The following is a 26,913-nucleotide window of genomic DNA, read 5'->3' on the forward strand; positions in this document are numbered from 1 at the left end:
CTCTCTTCAATCTATCATCTGCCTACTTTCTTTCCTTGCATCCAGCATCTCTTTCTCCACTCTTCCATCCAGCTTTTCTCTACTCCTGCCCTCCAGCATCTTCCCTTCTCTATCTCTCTCACCACTTTACAGGTATCTCTTCAATCCACCCCTTGCAGCAGCATCTGTTTCCCCTGCCCATTAGTACCCCACTTCCCGGGATTAGCAGCAGCAATAAAAAGAAAAAAAGCATGGCATTATGGTCTTTATGCGCACCACTGCTGGTCCTGCTCCCCCTCCAAAACAGGAAGTTGATGTTGGAGGGGGTGGAACTAGCAAAGCTGGCAGCTGCGCATATAGAGACTGCAGCCCTGCCACGGTTTTCTCTTTCTTTGCCACTTCAGCTGCTGGTCTTGAAGCAGCAGCAGTGAGGGTCAGCAAGAGGGAGGTAGTGAAGGTCATGGTTGGAACTGGGGTGACTTAGCCTTCCCAAACCTTATATCAGGCACCTATGTGCAGCATTGATTTCAACAAGTAGAGTCAGGGACTATATATTGCTTTGCAATGTAAGTTTAAAATAAGGATTGTCTGAAAAGTCTCCCTCCTAGAACTGGGTAACTTGGCAGCTCTGCCCTATTCATTCTCTGTTGTCACCTCTCCCACCCCTACTAGGCTGTGTAGTTTCTCCTAGATTGCTTCCACCCTCGCCCATGTGCTCTCTCCTGATTCTGTCACTTCACACATCTCTTTTCTCCATGTCTACTCCTCTCCCTTGTCACTACAGGCGCTGGAAGTGTTTTCCCACATTTGGCAGCTCAGTTGATTGGCTTATTCTGCTAGCCAGGACTGATCATAGGCAGGGAGTGTCTTCCTCCTGTCACTCTCCTAATGACTGCTGTGATTTCAGTCTAAATCTTACTGGTGCCTGATTTTGCTAGGTCCTGCTCCTGTTTTCCAACATGTTTTTTACCCTCCCCAAGCCACTTATGCTGGTTCACAGGTGACAACATAAACACAATACCAATTACCCTTTCCTGGACACAATGAAAGAGCTCACTCAATATTGGTATATTTGGGGTGCTCTGTTCCCATGGCACTCAACGAGCTGGGAGCCTATATGGATTTCCTCTTAAGTTTTCATGTCATGGCTCTTGCAGCAGTCCGGATGGTGCTATGTCTGAGTACTTGACTGATGTTTCAGCTATTTTGCTGTTGCTTTCTTCTTATATGGATTGATGAATGTGGTGTACCAAACACTCAAGTTTATTTCTTTCTGTATGTTGTTTATTGGCTTTCCCCCCAATCAGTTGTAATGGGTGCTTATACTACTTTACAGTTAAAAGAATAAATCATATGGTCATGGCAGGTAGAATTGCATTTTATTGTTGTTTTCTTATGACTGTTTCTTTTCTTTTGCAGACCATGTTAGATATTTTTATTGAAATGGAGAAGAAAGCAATTTTGGGAAAGGATGACCTTGATACTTTGAAGTGCTCTTGTGGGAAGATTAACAGACAACTTCTGATGACAATTCAAGAATATGAAAGGAGCGGTAACACCATAAAGCCTAAATACTTACCTGTAGCAGGTGTTATGAGGACAGCAGGCATACATTCCTCACATGTGGGCGATGTCATCCATGGAACCTGGTACGGACACTATTAAGTGTACTGTCACTTTAAATTTGTAGACATTGCCCATACCATTGCTCCGGCTCAACGTCAGCTCATGGGACCATGAGTTCAGTAACAGCTATGAAGCCAACTAGAGGAAGAGGGTGGTTTGTGAGAATATATGCCTGCTGTCCTTGAAGAACACCTGTCTCCGAGGACAAGCAGGCATAATATTCTCAAATGTAGAACTCCCAAGCAGCTAAGATTATAACTCTGGAAAGCATAATGGATATATAAAACGTGAGCCTGGCAAAACCCAAGAGGACTGGAGGGAAAGTTGGGCACTCAGGAAGTAAAAAGGTTCTGTAGCTTGTCCAAACCGACTGTCTCTTCTGGAGTTTTGTTCTAAGCAGTAGTGAAAGGTAAAGCTATGGATTGAGGACCAAGTAGCCACTTTGCAGATGTCCTTAACCCTTTCAGGACCAAGGGACATATTTGTCCCATAACTTTAAAATCCTATAAATTTTGATTGGGATAGTCTACAGTTCTAAATTTGATATGTACGGATTCCATATGATACTGCCTTTATGTAAACAAACTGGTTCCGACATTCATTCATTAGCGTCGTTGCCAGATTGACGAGAAGATTCACTTGCCACACTGTCCATAAGCCAGAAGTGTGATTTTTTTTAAATAAAAATAATGATATTTCACAAAAAAAATCAATTTTTTGGCATCTGCAAGCCCTTTTTACCATAAAAATGTCGTCAAAACCACAAAAATTGGCCTACGATCCTTATGGTCCTGAAAGGGTTAATAGATACAGAGAGGAAATAAGCAGTCATAGTTTGGACATTGTGGGCCTATAGCGTCAGCCCAGCCTTAGTATACACGAAGGAGATACAGTCTGTTAACCAAGTGGAGATGGTTGTCTTGGTAACAGAAGCTCCAAGTCTGTTAGGGTCAAAAGCAACAAAGAGCTGGGAAGATCCTTTATGAGGTTTAGTCTAATCCGGGTATTACATTAGAGCAGGGGTGTCAAACTCAATCACATTAAGGGGCCGAAATCCAAAGCACAGGCTTAGTCGCGGGCCAGACCCTGCCCCCAGAATAATATTTATGTATTCAGTTTTCTATACCTTTCTCCCAAGGGAGCTCAGAACGGTTTACATTAATTTATTCAGGTACTCGAGTATTTTCCCTGTCTGTCCCAGCGGGCTCACAATCTACCTAATGTACCTGGGGCCAAGGGGGGATTAAGTGACTTTCCCAGGGTCACAAGAAGCAGCGTGAGTTTGAACCCACAACCCCAGGGTGCTGAGGCTGTAGCTTTAACCACTGCGTCACACACTCCCCCATAATACTAATTATAACACCATTTTTTCCATTCATTTTTCATATATACACAAATATAATCTTATTAACACATAATGGTAATGGTTAACAACAAAATTAAACTACACAAAACACACTGTATGCTTCTCAGCATTCATTCCTACCAGAACACAGATAACCCCTATGCAAATACAGGACCAAAAACTAAAAGTACTGTAAGATTCTGCATGCAGTACAATCCCCAGAGAAAAAGAAACAAATGTATTTCTTCCTGAGCAGTGCAAAAGATAGACAGGAGATTAAAATGCTCAAAACTGATACATTTCAAACACTAACTTGAAATAAAATCATTCCCCCTACCTTGCTGTGCCTCCCTCTGGCGGGTGTCTAACCTTCTGGCCGGCTCCAACCTGGCCGTTTTATGCAGTCCGGGGTCCGATGCCCCCCAGCATAGATAGATAGAATTCTACTTCAACGAATCCACAGTTTTGCCTGTATTCTTTCCAAAGTCACATTCCCATCCTGGGGAAGCAGCTCTTCATACCTTGGACTGCAAACATGCTCTAATGCACATGTGTCAAACACAAGGCCCGTCTGGTCGTTTTATGCGACTTGCAGTCCGATGCCCCCAGTGTGGCCGGCTCCCTCCTCCTCACAGCCGTAGTGTGCACGGAGCCGCGTGCAGTGGCTCCTTGTGCGTCCTGCACCTGAACTGGAAGCCTTCTTTATGACGTCGTAACATCAGAGGGAATGCTTCTGGTTGTGATGTGGGATGCATGAGGAGCCACTGAACGTGGTTCCATGCATACTACGGCTGTGAGGAGCAGGGAACTGGCCACAAGGTAACACTGGGGGCATTGGACTGCAGGCCGCATAAAACGACCAGGCGGGCCAGATTCGCCCCACGGGCCTTGTGTTTGACACATGTGCATTAGAGCATGTTTGCAATCCAAGGTGTGAAGAACTGCTTCCCCAGGATCGGAATGTGGCTTTGGAAAGAAAACAGGCAAAACTGTGGACTCGAAGTAGAATTCTGAGATGACTTTAGGCAGGAATTTTGGATGAGTTTGAGGCACTGCTCTGTTGTGATAGAATATTGTGAACTAGTGTTTAAGCCCGTTACATTAACAGGTGCTAGAGTAGATGTCTGTCTGTCTGGTTTTTTTTTCTTTGTCTCTCTCTCTCCTTGGACGCTGTCTGTCATTCTTTCTGTCTGTGTCTCTCCCTGGCCCCCTGTCTATCTGTCTTTCTTTCTGTCTCCCTGGCCCCCTGCCTGCCTTTATTTCTCTGTTGCGCCATGCCTGCCTGTCTCTCCGTGGTAGCGCTGCCTGATTCAGGAAAAAAAATTTCGATTCGATTCAGCCTATTGAATTGGTTTTTCAATTCAGTTCGATTCGATTTTCCTTCCCAATTGGGTGATTTTTTTCAAACATCCTGGTGGGTTTATTTTATAGCCTCTTCACCCCCTTTGCCTTCTCCTAACCCCACTGGCGCTGTGGTGTAAACAAAATAAACAAACAAAAAAGACTTTTCCTCTATCTGTTAAATCCTAGCTCACGGTTGCGGTCTAACACCAGCTCTGGCAGGATACATGTTTCAAATCTGACATATTGTAATCACAAAACAGAAAATGAAATTCGTTTTTCTACCTTTTGTTGTTATTCAAATCTTGTTGGTCCCAGGCTCTGGTTGTCTTCTGATAACTTGCTTGCCAGGGTCTCCTTCTTTCTTCTTTCTCTGTGCTAACCATCCATCTGCCATCCCTGTCCTCCCCTTCCGTTTCCCTTCCCTCCACAGGAGGTCTAGCATCTTTCCTTTTTTTCGACTCCCTCAACAGATCCACCTTTTCTTAACTACCCTTTCATCCAGCATCTATCCCCCCCTTCCCCACCACCCCAGGCTCCATCACCTCTCCCTTTCTGTAACTTTCATCCCTAAATTCCATGGTCCATCATCTCTCTCCCTCTCCTCTGTTTTCAGACCCATTATTTCTTCCCCCCCTCCAAAGTCTGGCATATGCACATCTCTTTGAACCTCCCCTCCCCTCCTTCCGTGAACTGAAGGCCTGTCCCCCCCTTTGAAGGTCTGCATCCCCCTCGAAGGCCTGCCTGCCTGTCCCCTCCCTTGAAGGTCTGTCCCCCCTTGAAGGCCTGCACCTCCCACTAAAGTCCTGTCCCCCCCTTGAAGGCCTGTCCCCCCTTGAAGGTCTGCATCCCATCCCCATAGGCCTGCCTGTCCCCCTTAAAGGCCTTTCTCACTCCCTTAAAGGCCTGTCCCCCCTTTGAAGGTCTGCATCCCATCCCTGAAGGCCTACCTGCATCCCACCCCAAAGGCCTGCCTGTCCCCCTTAAAGGCCTGTCCCCCCCTTGAAGGCTTGCATCCCCCCGAAGGCCTGTCCCCCCCTTGAAGGCCTGCACTCCCCCTGAAGGCCTGCCTGCCGGTCCCCTCCCTTGAAGGTCTGTCCCCCCTGAAGGCCTGTACCTCCCCCTGAAGACCTGGGCCCCCCTGCATCCCACCCCTGAAGGTCTGCCTGCATACCCCCCCAATGGCCTGCCTGACCCCTTAAAGGCCTGTCCCCCCCTCTTGAAGGCCTACATCCCCCCTGAAGGCCTGTCCCTCTCCTTGAAGGCCTGCATCCCCCCGAAGGCCTGCCTGCCTGTCCCCTCCCTTGAAGGTCTGAACCCCCTGAAGGCCTGTACCTCCTCCTGAAGACCTGTCCCCATTTTGAAGGCCTGCCCCCCCCCATTGAAGGCTTGCATCCCACCCCCGAAGACCTGCCTGTATCCCACCCCCAAAAGCCTGCCTGTCCCTCTTAAAGGCCTGCCCCCCTCTTGAAGGCCTGCATCCCACCCCTGAAGACCTGCCTGCATCCCACCCCCAAAAGCCTGCCTGTCCCTCTTAAAGGCCTGTCCCCCCAATGAAGGCCTGCATCCCCCCCAAAGGCCTCTCTTAACCCTTGAAGGCCTGTCCCCCAGGAAGGCCTGCCCACCCCATCCTGAGGGACTGCTCGCCCCACCCCAACCCTGAAGGACTGCTCACCCCCCCTAGCCTCCCCGTCAGAGGAGGGGCGGGACTGCGGCGGAGGAAACAGCTCCGAAGCAGTGCAAGCTTAAGATCGCTGGCATTGCGATCTTGCTGCAGGCTGCTTCATTAAGGTAAACGCCGGTGCGGGGAGGCCAGGGGGGAAGCAAGATGCTGGGGAGGCAAGAGGGGGAAGTGAGATGCCAGGGGGAAGCGAGATGCAAGGGGGGCGGGAAGCCGGACGCAATGGGGGGGTGGGAACCGGACAGTAGCACTAACTGGCTCAGGCCCCCCCTTCGCCTTCTAAAGCAGGTGTGGCAGCGGCCGACCAGCAAGAGCAGCGCTGCTGCTCCTGCTTTAGCGGGCGAGGGGGAAGGGTCAGCTGAATCGGGAAGCCGATTTTTTATTTTATTTTATTTTTTTTTAATCAATTCGAATCGATTCACCTGAAGTGAATTGGTGAACCGATTCGAATCGTGAATTGGGCAGCACTACTCCGTGGCTCCCTTCTGTTTCCCTCCCTCATTGCAAAGCATGATTGCTGTCACACCCCTCCACCCAAGGCAACCCCCTTTCCCTCTCTCCCTCCACTTCTTACCAGCATGGGACACATGATTGCTGTCTGCCCCCCAGCACACCCCTCCCCCAAAAGCAGCCCCCTTTCCCTCTCTCCCTGGCCCCCTGTTGTGCCATGCTTGCCCCTGTTGTGCATGCCTGTTCTTACCCTCCCTCCATCCCAGCTTACTGATGTCTTCTGGCCCACTGGCACGAACCGCTGCTGCTGCTCCTATTCAAAGCAGCCTGCTGAGGTTCACCAGCTGGCTATAGCGAACCTTGCAGGCCACTCTCCACCTCAGTAGCACGTTCCCTCCGACGTGATCATGTCAGAGGAAACGTGCTACCGAGGTGGAGAGCAGCCTATGAGGTTCGCTACAGCCAGATGGCGAACCTCAGCAGGCTGATTTGAAGAGGAGCAGCAGCGGTTGGTGAGTGAGGTCGGGATGAGGGAGTCGCCGGCATGTTCCCTGCCTTCGTATTCGAAAATGGAATTCGGCACGGAGGGAAACATCATGCTGTCGGGGAACACACCGTCCTAAGTGCGCATGCTCGCTTAGGGTTTTATTATAAAGGATGGAGGGTGCTTGAAGTTCACTCACACAGCAGGTAGACATGAGGGATATTAGGAAGATGACTTTCCACTTGAGAAGTTTCAGAGAGCAAGTTGAAAGTGGCTCAGAGGGAGACAAATAGTACTATGTTAAGATCCCAGGCAACAAGTGGATGCTTGATAGGTGGTTTGGTGTGGTAAAATCTTTTCATAAACCTGGCCAATGAGAGGTGAACAGTCAGGTTTCATGTTCAAGAGACAGTGAAACTCACTGATAGCACATAGCTAGATAGCTAGATAAATAAAGTCAGATATACTCGAACCAAGTTGGATTTCAGACCAGAGTTAGAGAGGTGAAGAAGGTAGTCTAGGATGGATGGAAGTAGACATGTGATAGGGTCAAGAGAATGCATTGTGCACCAGGAAAAAAATCTCATCCATTTGAAGAGGTAACAGTGCTGAGTGGAAGGTTTTCTAGATACTTCAATGACAGCAGAGCTGCAACCCAGAAGCAGAAATAATTTACTTTCTTGGTGAAAGAAACCATTCTGTTAGTGCTAACGATCGAGGGTTGGGATGAAGGAGGGATGTAAGTAACATTAGGAACAGTTGCAACTTGCACAGTTTCTTGAACAAGAGCTTTATGAGGAGCTACAGCCTCAGTACCCTGAGGTTGTAGGTTCAAATCCTGTGCTGCTCCTTGTGACCTTGGGTAAGTCACTCAGTCCTTCATTGCCCAAGGTACGTTGAGCCTACTGAGACAGATAGGGAAAAATGTTGAGTAGCTGATTGTAAACCACTTGGCTAACCGTGATAGGCGCTATATAAATAACATAACATACCATCGTGCTTCTTAACCCCGTAACCATAAGTTCTACGCAGTTTACAAAAAATTAGAAACTAAAGACAATTTAAGAATGACAGAAATAAATTATTTAACTAGCAGCATAGAGAAATTGATAATCTAGCAGCAGTAACAAAGTGAGAAGATTATAAACTAAAGATAATTTAAGAATGACAGAAATAAATTATTTAACCAAGTATTTTGAAAAGAGATAAGTTTTCAGTTGAGTTCTGAAATGTTTATAAGAACAGGCTCTAAGCAATAACAATCAAAATTCTCTGTCATGTGAAGCTGCTTGGAATGCTAAAGTATGGTCCAGAAATTTCTTGCTTTTACAGCCCTGTACTGATGGGAAGGTAAACAGGGAATGAGATTTTCTACTATTTTTATATGATGCTAGAGCAAATCTATTAATCTAATCTAATCTAATCTAAACCTTAAGTTTATATACCGCATCATCTCCATGAGAATGAAGCTCGACACGGTTTACAAGAAATTAAAATAGTGGGTAGAGAAGAAGAAAAAGGATTACATGAACTTATGTGTAGAAGGGGGGAGAGAAAGGGGGGAAGGATAGAGCTACAATTTGCTGAAAAGCCAGGTTTTCAGTTTTTTGTGGAATAACTGAAGGGAGCTCAGGTTCCACAGCGGGGTGGTGAGGTCGTTCCAAAGACCTGTGATTTTGAAGAGAAGGGATTTTCCCAGTTTGCCTGAATAGTGGATGCCGCGTGGAGAGGGGAAGGCTAGTTTAAGCCTTTGGGCAGTTCTGGAGGAGTCGGGACTGGAGGAGTTGAAAGACAGTGGGATAAGAGGAGGCAGGATTCCGTGAATGATCTTGAAAGCCAGGCAGGAACATTTGAAATGGATTCTGGAGATTATTGGGAGCCAATGAAGTTTGGCAAGGAGTGGGGAGGCATGGTCAGACTTGTATTTTGAGAAGATCAGTTTGCCTGCAGTATTCTGGATTAGCTGGAGTCTTAGAATACTTTTTTTTTGATAGATTTAAGTAGATGGCGTTGCAGTAATCTAGTTTGGAGAGGATGATGGATTGGACAAGGATGGCAAAGTGTTGTTGGCTGAAGTAGGATCTAGCTTTCCTCAGCATGTGAAGGCTGAAAAAGCATGATTTTGCCAAGGAGTTGAGGTGGTCATTGAGGGAGAGAGAGGAATCGATAGTGATACCAAGGACCTTGCATGAGAACTAGAGCTGTAGTGTATCGCCTGTGGGTAGTGTGAAAAGTGTGGGCAGGTGTTCGAATTTTGGGCCGAGCCAGAGTAGTTTTGTTTTAGATTCATTTAGTTTCATCTGTACCGAGAGGGACCAGGCACGGAGTCTCATTATGCAAGCTGTAGTACCTAAAATAATAATAATAAAAATAATAATATAGAGTAATGAATGAGCATGAAAGTCATATAGCAGAGCTAGGAAATAAGGTAGAGAAATTAGATAAATCTGTGGGCAGTTTATGGAGCACTGCTAAGTCTAACATTAAAAATAGCATACTGCTTCATGCCAAATAAGAAAAAATGGAGAATTGTATGAGAGCTAAAAATCTTCGTTTTCTAAATTTCCCTATCACACACTACTTATCTCCATTGGAGCTCTTAAGAATGTACTTGCGGGAGAGTTTGCAATATACTAAAGTGGATACCTTTGAGCCTGATAATCTCTACTACATTCCGAGGACTTCTAGGGAGGTGGTAGATGAGGGGGAAATAGATAAATTAGTTTCACCAGACAGTTTGGATCTATCTCAGTTTCTTGAGTCATCTAAGGACACAATAACAAAATGAGCCACTTGGTTGGTAGTGTTCAAATCAAAATTAGAGAAAAAAGCTATTTTAAAGTTGTATTTCATGAAGAAACAAGTTTTGTTTTGCGGCCAACAAGTTTCCATTTTTCCTGATGTATCTATGCAGACTCAGCTAAAGAGGTAGCAATTTCTATTGCATAAACCTAGGGTTTTAGCATTGGGTGCAACCTTTTTTCTAAAATTTCCTTGTAAATGCCTTATATCATATGCAAGTGATAGATATGTGTTCTTAAACCCAGTCCAGTTGGAAGACTTTCTCAAGGATAAACCAATACAGGGAATTTCTTAATTTACTTTTACATGTTCAGGACCCAGACTCTGGACACACCAATTATGTGAGTCAGAGCCTAAAATGGTCCAATTACATCAAAAGCATTTCTTAAAGCTGCTTGGTACCATCTTTGATAGGGAGAGGAAAATGGCCAACGCTAAATCAAAGGGCTCAATGTCCCAGGGAGCTCAAGTGAAAAGGATCCTGAAATTGATTGATGTTCCAGGGTAGGAAGAAAGGCTCGAGGTGACCCGAAGGCCACAAACCAAAAAGTTGACAAAACTAAATCAAAGTCAGGATAAATACTGGAACACGATAAAAACAAAGAATGAAAACTATGAAAAAGAAAGACAGCAAGGTATGAAACAGTAGAAAAGTTTGGTGCATGAAGAGAAAACTGAAGACACAGGTTCTCAGCTCTGTGGATAATGCAGAACTGATGGTCCCGCGAGCTGACATCGGGCAGCAAGGCACTGACACGTATGCACTATGGGCACTGCCTAAAATTTTAAAATGCACTTGGTAGTATCCGTACCAGGTTCAGTGGATGACATCATCCGCATGTGAGAATTTTATACTTGCTTGTCCTCAGAGAACACAACTTTCTTTAAAGTGACTTCCATTAAAAAAAAATTGATGTATTTCATTGATTTTCTAGCAACATTATTATGTAGATTTAACTCGGCAAAGTAAGTACTCCAATACTTATAGGAATTCTATGAGCATCTGAGCATTTACCTTGCTGGCTTACAGTAGAAACCTCTACTGTGGCTTTGTAAAAGTCAGTATAAGTGATTAAATAATTAAACGGAGACCCTCGCAGCTATAAATCATTCATACAGTGTCCACACTTGGAAATGAATGCTTTAAATTTTTTTTTCATTGGACCATCATCAGTACACTAAACACAATGTAAACATAGTTCCTTTGTGATAACATGAGAGAGGGTTGGAGGTGGACCCGTGGAAACAACCATTCAGCTCAACTTCTATTACACAGTTCCTGATTTTGGGTTGAGAGGCCTCCACAAAATTGCAAGAATGTGGAATGACCATGTTCATGTTTGTAGCCTCTTCATCAAGCTCTTGGCAGTCTCTGGCTATGTGGCCTCGCTTTCCATATCTGAAACAGGTGAGCAAGGCTTAGTGGGGTGTGCTGGGTTCATGGAACTGAAGGTCTTCAGTGCCCTGACCCTTTTCTTGGAGACACTGGGCTAGAAGGCAGTTTCTAGTCTTTCATATTCTCAGACCCTGCCTTTTCTCTTTTTTTCCTGGGACTCCCAGCTCGCTTGCTCTCCTTGTAAGGTTCAGGTTCTAGTACACTTGTTGTAAGGCTTCAGCTGCTTCCCCAGCACACACTGGTGTCAATTTAGGGCTCCTTTTACAAAGGTGCGCTAGCGGTTTTAGCGTGCGCTAACTGCTACCGCCTCCTTTTAAGCAGGTGGTAGTTTTTCAGCTAGCACGCACTAATCATGTGCGTGCGCTAAAAACGCTAGCGCAACTTCGTAAAAGGAGCCCTTAGAATGCCACCTAACACACTGTTTCATAGACTGGGGTAGCCCCTCCAGGAACTGTTTGAGGACACAAGTTTCAAGTTTTAATAAAATTTGATGGATCGCTTAATTGTAATACAAAGCGATTAACAAATCTAAAAACATGTGGTACATTTCTCAGTACGGGGACACGACATTATTAACATAAGTCAGACAATAAAACAAACAGATCCAAAAGGAAAATGGGGGAGGAACTACAATATTTGACAGTAAAGGAGACGAATAGGGGTAAAACGATAGGGGGGGGGGGAAAAGACCATGTGTAGGTCTTGTAAAGATTAAAATAGTAATAAAATTTCAAAAGAAAATTAGCAATTAAAAGCATATTTAAAAAGAAAGCATTTCAAATTGCTTTTGAATCTGTCTATAAAACGTTCTTCCCTTATATGGGGAGGGAATTCCACAGTTGTGGAGCAACGACAGAGAAAATGTATTGCCTATGGATTTCAAAGAAGGGATTACCAGCAAGTGTTGGTTATCACAGTGTTCTTCAACCTTTTTACACCCGTGGACCGGCAGAAATAAAAGAATTATTTTGTGGACCGGCAAACTACTAAGACCGAAATAAAAAACACATTTTCGCCCCATCTCTGCAAGCTCGGTCCCCACAAACCATCTGATCCCATCTGCACAAGCCTCAGTTATGATTTTATATTGAACGTATTTTATTAAAGTATAAAAAGAAACAATATTCTGTACAATTGTCATTTTATAAATATAAATATTCAGAGCAAGGCCCAACAAAACCCATGTCTCCCCTCCCCTTCACATATATCACCTCTACTATCAAGAAAACTGAACAAGCCAAATTATTACAGAATGCTACACGGAAATATCATGCTAACAGAATACTGCAGTCACACATGATAGGAATAGTGTTAGGCTTTGCAATCCCCAGTTATGTCTCTAGCAGGATATATATTTCAAATCTGATATATTGTAATGACAAAATAGAAATAAAATTATTTTTTTCTACCTTTTGTGGTCTCTGCTTTCATCTTCTTTCCACTCTTCCTTCCAGCGTCTGCCCGTTCCATCCACTGTCTGGCCTCTCCCCCTTCCATATGTATCTGACTTCTTTCTATGCCCTTCTCCCCTTTCCATCCAGCCTGTGCCTCCACTCTCCTTTTTACATCATTCATTCCAACTTCACTGCTTTCTTCATTTTTATCTCTCCTACACCAGGTCTAGCATCTTTATCCCTCTCTCATTTCTCTGCTGACCCCCTTTCCAGCATCAATCTCTCTCTACTTTCTCATTCCTGTCTCTCCCCTTTCCCTCCTCTAATCTCCCTGCGAGCTGTTTCCTTCCTTTTTTCCTTCTCCCTTCCCTCCTCCCCCCTATCCAACAATAGCTCTCTTCCCATCCCTTTCCCTCTTCCCCTCCCAGCAGCATCTCTCTTTCTACCTCCCTCCAGGTGCAGTAGCAGCTCTTCCTTTATCCATCAGCATCCCAGCCTCCAACAGTGACTTCCTCTCCTTCCAGCAGCTCTCAGTACTAGCCTGCAGCAGTGATTTCCTTAGGCAGCCTTGGGTCCATTGCCGCCTCTGAGGAAAGGGGAAGTTGCCAAAGTGAATCACTGCCCTGGTAAGTACAGAGCTGCTAGGAGAGGAGACAGCCACTGTTGAAGGCTCCCCATGATCTTACTCCTGCTGTGCCCTGCACATTCGCGACCCCCCCCCCCAAGCCGGCAAAAACAGCTTTGCAACGCAGGCCTTGCCGCCCAAGACGAGCCGGAGGCCCCTACCCGCCGCATCCTGCACATGGGCAGACTCTCAGCACAAACGCTGCTGATGGCCCCAATCAACACGCTGACCTCCCCGCGCACGCTGACCATCTCCTCTCTGCCTGCACTTTCCCCGCGGCCCTCTTTGGCGACTCAGCAGGGGCAGCGATCAAGACAGGCTGCCAACGTCAGGACCTTCCCTCTCTGTTTTGTTTCAACTTCCTGTTTCCGCATAGGCGAGACTCACAGAAGGAATGCCCGACGTCGGCAGCCTGTCTTGATCGCCCGAGGCTGGGAGGAACAGAAGATTTCCGAACACCACCGGGGCAGGAAATTTAACGGCGTCCATCTCACCGGTCCTGCGCGGACTGGCAGGAATTTTCTGCGGACTGGCACCAGTCCGCGGACCGGCGGTTGAAGAACTGTGGTTTACAGTTCTACGGATCTCTGTTTAATTATTTAATCACTTAGTTTATTTGGAGCATTAGTTTAATACTGGTCAGCAGTGAAAGTAGTCATTAAATAAGTACAGTAGTATATGAATTGTTTTTGGTGAGTTACTAATGTGTGTTAAAATGAATGTGTGACAGCAAACAAACAAACAAACAAAAAAAATTACAAACATGGGGGAAAGGACCACACATACCAAAAATATTTTCCCTGTGCACATCCCTCCTTTTTTTCTATCCCCTTTGTTCCACAGCAGTCTGCCTGAAATTACCGTAGTGATCCAAACTTGGGCAGCTGGAAGTAGTAATAGGTACAATAACAGCACAAGCAAGAGAACCATAAGAAAAAGAAAAAGAATGGATGATGGAAAGAGCCACTAACATGCATATTTCGGCATTCTTATTTTGTACTTTCCTGGCATCTAAGTTATGTTCTCTCTCATCTTTCCTGCAGAGTCATATCCTGTCTTGCTGGGGCGCAGCACACAGTACTCCATCCCTGATGCATGTACCGGAGTTGATGAAGGTGAGCTGATACTTTTGGTTTAAAATAATTCCACTCCCATCTCTCACTCTGAGAACACCCTGCAATCCCTCTGATGAAAGTGAAAGGAATTTCATAATTTAGATATCTGGAAGTTTTCAATTAAAACAAAAAGGGAGGTATTTCGGTGTTTCCTTGATTGTAATTAAACCGTCAGTTTCTTCTAGCCTCTTCAGGCTTCCACTTTAGAGCCTCTGATGAGCTATAGTGCAATGAGCCTTCATTCTAGGATTTTGCACACTTCCCCCTAATTCTATAACTGGGTGCTTGCATTTATGTATAATTTACACCAGTGGTTCCCAACCTTTTCTATACCCTCCCACCCCTAGGAAATGTTTGATCAAAGTTTGCACCCTCTACAAGAGTAACATCACAACCACCTACTACCACTGCTCAAGGCACACTGGCAGCTGACTGTGGCCTAGATTATCTAAAAGTTGTGTTAAAAACCGAACGGGCCACTGTCACAGCCATTATAATAGTGATTTTAAAAAAGCGAGTCATTCTCCAAAAAATGTTTATGCAAATGAGGTTGGCGGAGAGTAGCAAAAATTTGCTAAATTTGCATGTGCCCATTGCTGGTGATAGCGATGGGCACATGTGCAGAATAAAGGCAACCCCCCCCCAACAAAAAATCAAGCCACAATTAACCCTCCACCTGACAGCGGGAATATCTTTCCTGTCCCCATGCAACAAAACACCCAACACCCCCTTCAGCAGTGGAAGAGATGCCCAATCTCTCCTGCAGCCAAGAAACACACCTCCAGCATCCTCTCATCAGCAGGAGAGATGCCCAATCTCTGCCGCTGGCAAGAAGCACCCACCGGCAGCAGGAGAGATGCCCAATCTCTCCCGCCACCAACCGCCACACTCCCCCGGCAGTGGGAGAGATGCCTAATATCTCCCACCGCCAACTGATACACCCTCCAGTAGTGGGAGAAATGCCCAATCTCTCCTGCCATCAACCGACACCCCACAACCCCCCTCAGCAACGGGAGAGATGCCCATGCTCTCCCACCGCCAAGTACCCCCCCGGTCCTCCGACAACCCCTACCCTCTTCTCCTTACCTTACTTTCAGATGGCTATCTGGAGGGATGCCTGTATCTTCAAAATGGTGGACCTTCCACTCCCCAATGCATCCTGGGATGTACCAGGGAGGGGCCTGAGGTTGTAATTGGCCCAGGTTTTTTAAGGCCCCTCCTATGGATGGGGTCTTATGTGTCTGGGGTAATCAGAGTCTTAGGCCCTTCCCCAGATGCAGGATGCACCGGGGAGGGGAAGGCCCACCATTTTGAAGAGGTGGGCCAGCTGACTGGAGGGAGTAGGCATCCCTCTGGCCAGCCATCTGAAAGTAAGGTAAGGTGGAGAGGATGAGAGTCATTGGAGGCACGGGAGGGGGCGGTGTTGCGTGGCGGCAGGAGAGCATGTGTATCTCTCACACTACCGGGTGTGGGGGTGGGGGGGTGTCGGTTGGTGGCAGGAGAGATTGGGCATCTTTCCTGCTTCCAGTGGGTGTTTCTTGGCAGTGGGAGAGATTGTGCATCTCTCCCGCTGCTGAGGGGGTGATGAAGGTATGTTTCATGGTGACGGAGAGATTGGGCATCTCTTCTGCTGCCGAGGGAGGCTATAATAAACGCGCTCAAGAAGTGTGCTTTTACTACTTCCACTAAAAAAAAATAGACAATTTATGATTCTTCCTGTAATTTTTTTCGTTAGCCACAGTCAAAACTTTAACACAGTCGCTAAACTGGTTGCAGATGGTTTAGCCTGCATGCATTTTAGCGGCAGATTATCGAAACGACTTATCGCAGTCTTTAGCAAGCTTTCTAGCAGTCTCCGACACTGTTTTGAATATTGAAATATGCACTCCGGTGGATTCTTAAAAATCGCCGAATCATTCTCCAAGAGCGGCGTCGGCTTTTGGCAACAAAAATCAGCAACTAGTCCAAGGGTGCCAGTACAGTGACAGCACTGTTAAAAGTGCTAAACCATCTGCAACCAGTTTAGCGACTGTGTTAAAGTTTTGAGAATCTGGCCCTGAGTGATGACTCGTGACCCATCACTAAGGAACACAAGCCACTCTGTTGCACCCCCTGAAATTCCATATTGCAGCTCTGGGCAGCCCAGGTTGGGAACCCCTGACTTACACACATAAGTGTACTGTACACCTAACACCTGTAAGCAGCAACATATCAACTAAAAGCTATCCTGTAAGGATATGTGTAAATGGCATAGTATTTAAATAACAGGGATGTTCACATGGATAAAGCATGGGATGATTATGGACAGTGGTGCTACATATATACCAATTTAGACCATGAGCTCACTAGGGACAGAGAAAGTACCTGCATTAATACATGTAAACCACTTTGGCTGTATTATAGAAAGGCAGTATATCAAATCCATGACCTTTTAATTCACCACTACTTACTTTGGAAAAAGCAAATTTGACCATGTGTCCCCTTTGTTTCTAAATATTCACTGGCTTCGGGTCCATCTCAAGATTCACTTTAAATGTGCATGTATTACTTTTAAAATTCTATATTGTATCTTCATCCTTCTTGTCCCTTTATTATAGAATGCTTATAGATTCTCCTATGCAAGAGCAGGGCAGGATTAATTCATCGAGGGCCCCTAGGCACACAAGTACACTGGGCCCCCTGCCCCGCCCTATCTCACCATGCGCCTAGGTGGAAACAGGAAGCTGCGTCAGAGGGAAGCTTCGGGCAAGCAGCACCGCTTGCACAATTACAGTTCCCGTTGCCTTTCTTACCCGCGTTGCTTGCTTGTCTTACTTTCCGTCGACTGGGGGGGGGGGGCGCATTGCCGATCGATGCTGGAGGGGCCCATCGCCGTTTGGTAAAAACAATGTTGATGCCCTCCTTCATCGGGCCCCCCTGACCATTTCGGGCCCTAGGCACATGCCTACTTGGCCTATTGGTTAATCCTGCCCTGTACAAGAGGCACCCAATAATTCAAACTCTCCCTTCCTTCAGTGAAATAAATCAAGAATTGCAGTCAATCCTTGGTTTTCAAATTTTCTTAACTATGGAATTAACTTCCTCTTATCTTAAGAAGTCCTGGCCTTTTCAACTTTTTCGCAAATCTTTAAAAACTATTTTATTTGCCAAACACTTCAGAAATCAGTCACATTAATATTTTCTGTCTGTTACTTTTTTGTATTAGTTTAGTTACTGTTAACCGAGTCGAGCTCCATTTTGGTCAAAGACCCGGTATACAAATCTAAGTTTTAGATTAAATTACATACCTCCTTATCACATTTAGGCATTCACTATTATACCAGGTCTATGGCTAGTGTAACTGTGGGCACCTAAATGTTAGGCATGCCAATGCCGGATGACACTAGTATTCCGTAACCAGGCGCCCAGATACCATTATAAAATCGGATCTCACCGCAGAGCATTGGGGCATCTTGTTATAGAACTGGTCCCTCCTGAGGTAATTTTATAAAGTATTTTATGCATGTAAATCCCATTTTATATACAGAGACTACCTCTTATAAAACTGCATTATTGCATAGGTGTGTAGGTAGAAGTACACATTCTAATAAGACAGTGTCCCGCAATAACTTTCTCGAGCTGTGGTATATGAAATAAAATAACTGTAACTGTAAAGGTAGTGACCGCAGCTCGAGGCACCCGGAAGTGTGCGTGTGTCGCCCTGATGTCATGCACATGTGTGACATTATCACGTTGACGTGGGCGAAGGCCCTTCAGATGGGCCCCAAGATGCCAGTGGGGGATGCCAGCAGGGAAGAAGGCCGGAGAGAAGGAGAGGTGCTGGCGCTGGCTGATTGCCTACAGGATGTGCCTCTCCTCCTCCCCAGTGTGCTTTGGCACGCCTGAAATCTCAGGAGGCATACTAATGTGCCACGGCACACAGTTTGCAATACACTGTACTAAGAGCATGTGTACTTTTACATGGGGTGTAGTTTGGGTTTAGCTGGAGCAAAATTGTGAAGTATGTGAATGTTTTATAAAAGACACATATACTTGTGTAGAGTACATGCACACATTTACTGTATATCTTCTTTGGAACACGTAACTTTATGAGAGAATTTATGCATCAGTGGGGGATCATTGTAAGAGCCTGTTTATAAAGGCACATGTTGCTTTAATAGATAGGTGCATTAAAAATGTAGACACATATTACAGTAAGTCTCTTCTTCCCCTCCCCCATTAAAGTGAGAGTCATTGGACAAGGGTTATAGATTGTGCCTACATCACAAGTTGATGTTGTAATGCAGCAGCTAAGGCTCATGTCTTTCTGCTATCCCAGAGGAGCTGTGGATGTTGCCCTTGTAGCATCCTCAACCAGCCCGAGAGGTAAAACCAGGCACGGGGATCAAATACAGAGCCCCAGTGTGTTGGTGCAGAGAGGTTAATGTTTTCAACAAAAAAATCAAGCTAATGGACAAACAAGAGGTCATGATTAAAAGGTGGAATGAGGGAGGCTCCGAAAACTTGAGGAAGTGCATCTTTACTAAGGTGGATGCCTGGAGTAGCTGTCCAGTGTATGTGATAACAGCCCAAACCAGGAGTTGCTTGAGGACTCACTCATGAATTTTGATGACACAGTTGAGGACACAAGGTCAAGCTGATTCAATAGCTGGGTCTCGGTTATGAATCATACTGCTGATAGGGATATGACTGGAAACAGATCTATTGAAATTAAAGAAATGACTGACGATATAGGTTTTCCAGATCTCAAGGTGTGGTTTGATAGAGTTTCGGGGCTGAAGGATAGGCTTGGTAGTAGAATTTGGGACATATTTTAGAAGCCTCCTTTGTGATTTCCTTACATGTCTATATCGCATACAAATTTAGAAACCAGTTTCATAAAGTCATTATTTACATGTGGATTTCCACACTGCATAGTGATTTCAAGAGGGCGTGGTTTGAGCAGAGCTCAGAAATACTTGTGGTTAGGGAAAAGATTCCATGCTAGCTTTTACACTTGCTCAGTGGCACGTATAGCTTAAAAAAGTGCTCATTTCAGACAGGGCTTTACATAAGGGAATCATTATTAATCCCATGTGGTTGATTTCCACATACAGAATGAAACCAAATTAAAATTGTGGCCTCACTGCTTAATTGGTGGCATTTACATGTTTAGGTTTTTAAAATGGAGCAGCAAAACATGAAAGTTGCAAAATCACCATTGGTAAGATTTAGCACATATGTGAGTATTTTATAAAGTATGTACATTAGTGCTGAACCTACCCCTGCTTAACCCATTCTTTACTCCAGGAGTTCCTGTGCCTACATTGCATTCAAGCAGGTGCTGTGTTTCCTGAGCTATTTATGTATGCATCTCTCTGAGCAGTTGCTAACTTGAGCATTAAAATGCTGTTTTCTAAACTCAAGTTGGTAATTAAACTACTTCCATAGTACAAGTATACATACCCTTGGTGACGACCCACCTAGGTTTTCCTATTGAAATAAAACAGCACATAATCATTCCTTTGAAAAATCTACTATCCTCATATTGTACAATCAATCACTCCAAACTACAGGGGAGATCTGGAAAATTACAGACTGGTAAGCCTCACTTCATTGCTGGGCAAAATAGTGGAAGCAATTATAAAAAATAAAATTATGGAACATGTAGACAAACATGATTTAATGAGACGGAGTCAGCATAGGTTCAGCAGAGGGAGATCTTACCTCACCAATTTGTTTGACTTCTTTGAAGGTGTGAATAAACGTGGATAAAGGTGAGTCGGTTGATGTAGTGTATCTAGATTTTCAGAAAGCTTTTGATAAAGTTCCTCATGAGAGGCTCCTGAGAAAATGAAAGAGTCATGGGATAGGTGGCAAAGTTCAGTTGTGGATTAGGAATTGGTTTTTGCATAGAAAACAGAGTGTATGATTAAATGGTTACTTTTCTCAATGGAGGAGAGTAAACAGTGGAGTGCCGCAGGGGTCTGTACTGGGACAGGTGCTATTTAACTTATTTATAAATGATCTGGAAATTGGAACGATGAGTGAGGTAATTAAATTTGCAGATGACATTAAATTCTTCAAAGTTGTTAAAATGCATGCGGATTGTGAAACATCGCAGGCGGACCTTAGAAAATTGTAGGCAGACCTTAGGAAATTGGAAGACTGGGTGTCCAAGTGGAAAATGAAATTTAATGTGGACAAATTCAAAGTGACGCACTTTGGGAAGAATAACCTGAATCACAGTTACCGGATGCTTGGGTCCTTGGGGGTTAGTGCCCAGGAAAAGGATCTGGGTGTCATCGTAGACAATTCGATGAAACTTTCCACCCAATGTGTGAAGGCAGGCAAAAAAGCAAACAGGGTGCTAGGAATTATTAAAAAACGGATGGTTAAAAAGACTAAGAATGTTATAATGCCCCCTGTATTGCTCCATGGTTTCATAGTTTCATAGTTTATTAAGATTTTTGATTAAATGCTTATCCAAAGGTACAAAGCATTGTACATAATTCAAAATAGCTGGGAAACAAACAATTTAAATTATTAGACATACACTAACTAATCATACATCTTATGACCGGAGAACATTGGGAAAACATAAAAGGAGAATACAATAGGAGAGGGGGAAAAGTTAAATGAAGTGGAAGTATTTACTTATGTAAAAGATTTTTTCAGTTATAGGCATCTTTAAAGAGAAAGCATTTAAGATTGCTTTTAAATTTCTGCAGGTTTTGTTCAGCTCTGAGGTATAGAGGGAGCGAGTTCCAAATTAGAGGGGCAGTGACTGAAAAAATGAGAGTGCGACGAGTATCGATTATCTTTAGGGATGGGACGTTAAGAGAATACTGTGTGGCTGAAAGTTCTAGGGGAGTCGTAAGGGATCAGCAGTCTATCAATGAATGCTGGGGTATTAGTTTGCATGGTTTTCAAAGTCAAGAGAGCAATTTCATAGGTAATCCTATGTAAAACAGACAACCAGTGAGCTTTTTGTAACAGAGGGGTGACATGATCAAATTTTTTTGAACCCGAGATGATTTTAATAGCTGTATTTTGTATAAGTTGAAGAAGTTTTATATCTTTTATACACAACCCTTTGTATAATGAATTACAATAATCAATTTTAGATATTACGAGAGAATGAATTAAAACATTAAGAGATTTTACGTCAAGGAGGAGGACCGAAGATCTAATCATCCTAAGTTTGTAGAAACAGTTATTGACCAGCGCACTGATTTGAGGACGGAATGAAAGTTTATTATCAATAAGGACACCTAATATTTTGGTTGTTGAAGTTGATTTAAGAGGGACGTTGTCAATGGAGACTGGAGCGACTAATTCTAAACCTTCTTTCCATGAGAAAAGCACTGTGCTTGTTTTAGAGATGCTTAGGGAAAGCATATTCGCATTTAACAATCATGAATTTTAGCTAATTTGAGATCAATGTTAGAGATGTCATTTTGATTAGTAAGATCAATGGTGTGAAGAAGTTGAAGATCGTCGGCATAAGCATAGAGAATGAAGCCGATCGATTGACAGAGGGTTAAGAGGGGAGCCAGGTAAATGTTGAAAAGCAGGTGGAACAGTGTAGAACCATGTGGAATGCCAAAATGGGACTTAAAAGATTCAGAGGTTGAGTTATTAAAATGAACGGTGGATACGCTATCAGTAAAGTAGGATCTGAACCATTCAAGAACTTGATAAGATATGCCAATGGATGCAAGACGTTGAAGAAGAAGATGGTGATCTATAGTATCAAAAGCGGCAGCAAGATCTAAGGAAATAAGGAGGACAGACTTGTGCTGATCAAGATAGTAATGGATAGTTGTGGTAAGTCCTAAAAGAGAGCCTGCTTGATTGGGGTGTAGGGTCCGTGTTTGTCAATGAAATCTGATAGCTGATGGAAGACTATCTTTTCAGTTAGTTTAGCTAAAAATGGGAGATTAGCAATAGGACGATAGTTAGCGCAGTCCTTGGAATTATTTTTTAGGATACAGAATTGAATGTTTCCAATCTTCTGGAAGACTGGCAGTAGATAGACTTTTATGAATCATTTGGAGAATATAAGGACCAAATATAGAGAAATGTTGTTTTAAAATGAAAAGAGGAAGAGGCTCTGCTTTAGAACCCTTTATATTAATCGACTGAAGCATACGTTCAATGTCTTTTATAGATGGTAAGAAGAAGTTGGAACAAGAAGCAGTTAAAGAATTATCTATAACTGTTTCCCTGTCGATGGTGGTGAGACAGATAACACCCGAGGAGTTAGTGGTTTTATTTGCAATATTAGATCTTATTAAGTTAATTTTCATCTGAAAGTCGGCAAGACATTGGGCTGATGGAGATTCAGCCGGAAGAATGGCTGGTTTATGTTTAAAATAAGTTAATTTTTTGAGAATCTTAAAGAGAACTGATGAATTTTTTGCTTTAGAGATATTTTAAATGTAGAATTGTTTTTTTGCTGCATTAAGTGATTGATGATAGTATTGCGAATGTTTCTTGCAATTATCTAAATTGTTTTGGGTCGGTTTGGACCGCCATTTGCTTTCAATAGAACACAATTGTGATTTTAATAGAAATAAGGAGGACTTAAACCAGGGGTTAAGTTGTTTTTGGGGGGGAATAGTTCGAGTAATTATTGGTGCTATAGTCAGTGGCGTACCTAGGGTATGTGGCACCCGGGGCCCATCATTTTTTGACACCCCCCATGTAGAAAATATTTTTTGTAATAACCATGAAACGGTATAAATGGTCAGAATAGAAACAGGGAGTGAAAATATTCTTTTATTGAACCTCATATATGTAACCATTATTCCGAACATAACATAACATAAATTATGTCTGAATTGTCATGACATGAGAAATACATATGGAGTAGTTGCAGATGATGCTTGGGACAGTTCTGATTGTGTTAGTTCGGTTTTATGTGTTTTTTGAATAGAAGAGTTTTTATTTCTTTTTTGAAGGTTTTGTAGTCTGTGGTCAAGGTCAATAGGTTGTAGAGTTGGGGGTCGAGTGTTAGGAGGTTGTCGAACTGTTTCTTTCTTTTGACGTTTTTGGTTAGAGGGTGTGTGAATGGTGCGTGAGTTCTCCTATGTCTGGTTGAGGTGGATTGAATTATTTAGCTGAAGAAATTAGTTACCCCCCTCCCCCATTCCACACACATTAATTCTCTTCCATTTTTGTTCCCATTATAAAAAAACACTGATAAGTTCCCAGAAAAAAAAATACATTAAAATAAGAAATGAAAACAAAGGCCCCTATAGATGAGAACATAACATAAGAATAGCCTAACTGGGTCAGACCAATGGTCCATCATGCCCAGTAGCCCATTCTCATGGTAGCCAATCCAGGTCACTAATACCTGGTCAAAACCCAAAGAGTAGCAACATTCCATGCTACCGATCATGGGCAAGCAGACACTTCCTCCATGTCTTAATAACAGACTATGGACTTTTCCTCCAGGAATTTGTCCAAATCTTTCTTAAAACCAGCTAAGCTATCTGCTTTTACCATAACTTCTGGCCACTTCATTTTTAAGCTTAGATCTTTGCTTCCAAACAGAGACCTTGCTAGATGTCAAATACAGCACAAGGGAACTTCACACGGACTTAGCTGTGCAGGAAATGTGAATCTCCTCATACACCCACCTATAGTGCAAAAATGTGCAAAGTTCTGTTTTTTTTTCTTTCGATCACTACATAGCCTAATGCCACACAAGCAGCACTGTTACAAAAGGTCAATGCTAAGGTTAACAAAGTTTCCTTCCTTGGACCACAAGGAGATACTGACAAACCACTGGAAGAGATCCCAAAACAATTACCTAGGCACAATACCCAAAGACCCACTCAGTGTGTGAACCAGTTGAGTGGAGTGGACTAACTGGGGGGTGGAAATGGGCCTGGAGTTTGCTCAGGAGAATTTCCCAGACCACCTCTTCCTCTCAACACATTGACACACTGCCACCACCACCACCACCACTAGGAACACCTCACCGGGTAGGCCAGCAATGTTTATAAACTTTATAAAACACATTATTATATTTTTTTATAAAGCACATATTTTAACTGAACTCTCTGTCATCCTCAGCCTTTCCATTCACAAAAATAGAAGGAAGAAAAGTTCCCATTTCCCGCTGTCTCATGTCCCCGGCCTATACAATATTTTTCTTCTGCAGACCCTTCAAAAGTCTGACCAAATCCTCATTTCACTTGCATTATAAAGTATTGAGGATGCCATCTCTCCCCAATCCCAGGTCCTAAAGTCTGAGACAGTAGCGCAAACTGCCCGATTCAGGAAGAAAAATTTCGATTCAGCCTATTTAATTGGTTTTTCGATTCGATTTTCCTGCCGAGTTGGGTGATTTTTTTCAAAAATCCTGGTGGGTTTTATAGCTTTTTCACCCCCTTTGGCTTCTCCTAACCACACTGGCGCTGTGGTGTAAATAAAATAAAGAAACAAAAAGGACTTTTCCTCTCTCTGTTAAATCCTAGCTCACATTTGCGGTCTAACACCAGCTCTGGCAGGATACACATTTTAAATCTGACATTGTAATCATAAAACAGAAAATAAAATTAATTTTTCTACCTTTTGTTGTCTGGTTATTTTTCAAATCTTGTTGGTCCCAGGCTCTGGTTGTCTTCTGATAACTTGCTTGCCAGGGTCTCCTTCTTTCTTCATGCTAACCATCCATCTGCCATCTTTGTTCTCCCTTTTCATTTCCCTTCCCTCCCTAGGAAGTCTGGTATCTTTCCTTTTTTTCATCTCCCTCCACAGATCCACCTTTTCTTAACTACCCTTTCATCCGGCATCTCTCCCTCCTTCTCCACTACCCCAGGGCCCACCATCTCTCCCTTTCTTTTCCCAATTACCCTCCTATCCAGTATCTCTATCCCTCCTCCACACCATCCCTTGTGTCCAATTTCTCTCCCTTTCTGTTCCTTCCCTTCCTAAATCCCATGGTCCATCATCCCTCTCCCTCTCCTCTATTTTCAGACCCATTATTTCTTCCCACCCAAAGTCTGGCATATGCACGTCTCTTTGAACACCCCCTTCCCTCCGTGTACTTCTACACCAGGGTCCCCCCCTTAAAGGTCTGCATCTCACCCCTGAAGGCCTGTCCACCCCCCCTTGAAGGCCTGCACCCCCCCCTTGAAGTCCTGCACCCCCTTGAAGGCCTGTCCCACCCCCTTGTAGGCCTGTCCCCTTCTTAAAGGCCTGCCTGCCTGTCACCCCCCGAAAGCCTGTCTCCCCCATGAAGGCTTGTCCCCCCCCTTTAAGGCCTGCACCCCCCCCGAAGGCCTGCACCCCCTTGAAGGCCTGTCCCACCCCCTTGTAGGCCTGTCCCCCCCCTTTAAAGGCCTGCCTGCCTGTCCCCCCCCCCTCGAAACCCTGTTTCCCCCCATGAAGGCTTGTCCCCCCTTTAAGGCCTGCATCTCCCCCTGAAGGCCTGCCTGCCCGCCTGCCCCACCCCAAAGGATCGCTCGCCCCCCCCCACCCCGACGTCCGGTTCTTCCCCTCTTGCCTCCCCGCACCATTAAGAGTACCGAAGCAGCCTGCAGCAAGATCGCGATGTCAGCGATCTTGTGCTGCTTGTGCTGTCCTCTGCCGCGGACCCGCCCCCCCTCTGACATTTTTAGGGGCTCCGATGGGGGGTTTTGCTGGGGAGCCCCCTCCAGTTTACTTAATAGAAATCGCGCCAGCGTTGTGGGGGTTTGGGGGTTGTAACCCTCCACATTTTACTGTAAACTTAACTTTTTCCCTAAAAACAGGGAAAAAGTTAAGTTTTCAGTAAAATGTGGGGTGTTACAACCCCCCAAACCCCCCACAATGCCCCCACAACGCGGCGCGATCTCTATTAAGTCAAGTGGGGGGTTTCCCCCCACGCCCCACCCGTCGGAGCCCTAAAAACAGTACTTTTCTGTAGCGCGCGCCTCCGCGCTGCGCTCAATTGTCTGCGCGCGCCTTTGTCCCGGTGTGCTTTTGACCTGACACCGCTGCTTCCTGGTCTATTTTGTCAAATCCTTTTAATATTTTAAAAGTCTCTATCATATCCCCTCGCAGTCTTCTCTTTTCGAGGGTGAACAGTCCCAGTTTTCCGAGGCGTTCTTTGTAGCTCAAATTCTCCATACCTTTGACTAGTTTCGTGGCTCGCCTCTGCACCCTCTCCAGCAGAGTTATATCTTTCTTAAGGTATGGAGACCAGTGTTGGACACAGTATTCCAAGTGTGGTGTGACCATTGCTCTGTAAAGTGGCATTATGACATCCTCCGATCTACTCGTGATCCCCTTCGTAATCCCAACATCCTGTTGGGATGCCCAACATCCTGTTTGCCCAACATCCTGTTTGCTTTCTTAGCTGCCGCCGCGCATTGAGCCGATGGCTTTAGGGTCCTGTCTATCAGTACCCCCAAATCCCTTTCTTGTTCGCATTTGCCTAATGTTACACCCAATATCCTATATTCATGTTCCTTGTTTTTCTTTCCCAGATGCATCACCTTGCATTTGTCTATGTTAAAATTCATCTGCCATTTTTTCGCCCACTTCTCCAGCTGGTTCAGATCCTTCTGAAGATCATCGCAGTCCCTTTGAGAGCCAACCGCCCGACATAGTTTTGTATCATCTGCAAACTTGATTATATTGCTTGTTGTTTCCTCTTCCAGGTCATTTATAAAAATATTGAACAAGATAGGCCCA

The 26,913-nt window shown here is 44.5% G+C and overlaps 1 protein-coding gene across 1 annotated transcript in view; it reads left to right on the forward strand.

Moving 5' to 3' along the window:
- Positions 1 to 26,913, forward strand: part of LOC117360870 (caspase-8-like) — a 108,640-nt gene that overhangs the window by 44,432 nt on the left and 37,295 nt on the right. The window contains exons 4-5 of the mRNA XM_033945411.1: positions 1,399 to 1,531; positions 14,167 to 14,238. Of these exons, the coding sequence (XP_033801302.1) occupies positions 1,399 to 1,531; positions 14,167 to 14,238 (205 nt within the window). The remainder of the gene's footprint in view (positions 1 to 1,398; positions 1,532 to 14,166; positions 14,239 to 26,913) is intronic.

Source organism: Geotrypetes seraphini, chromosome 5 (assembly GCF_902459505.1).
Source record: "Geotrypetes seraphini chromosome 5, aGeoSer1.1, whole genome shotgun sequence".
Taxonomy (NCBI): Eukaryota; Metazoa; Chordata; class Amphibia; order Gymnophiona; family Dermophiidae; genus Geotrypetes; species Geotrypetes seraphini.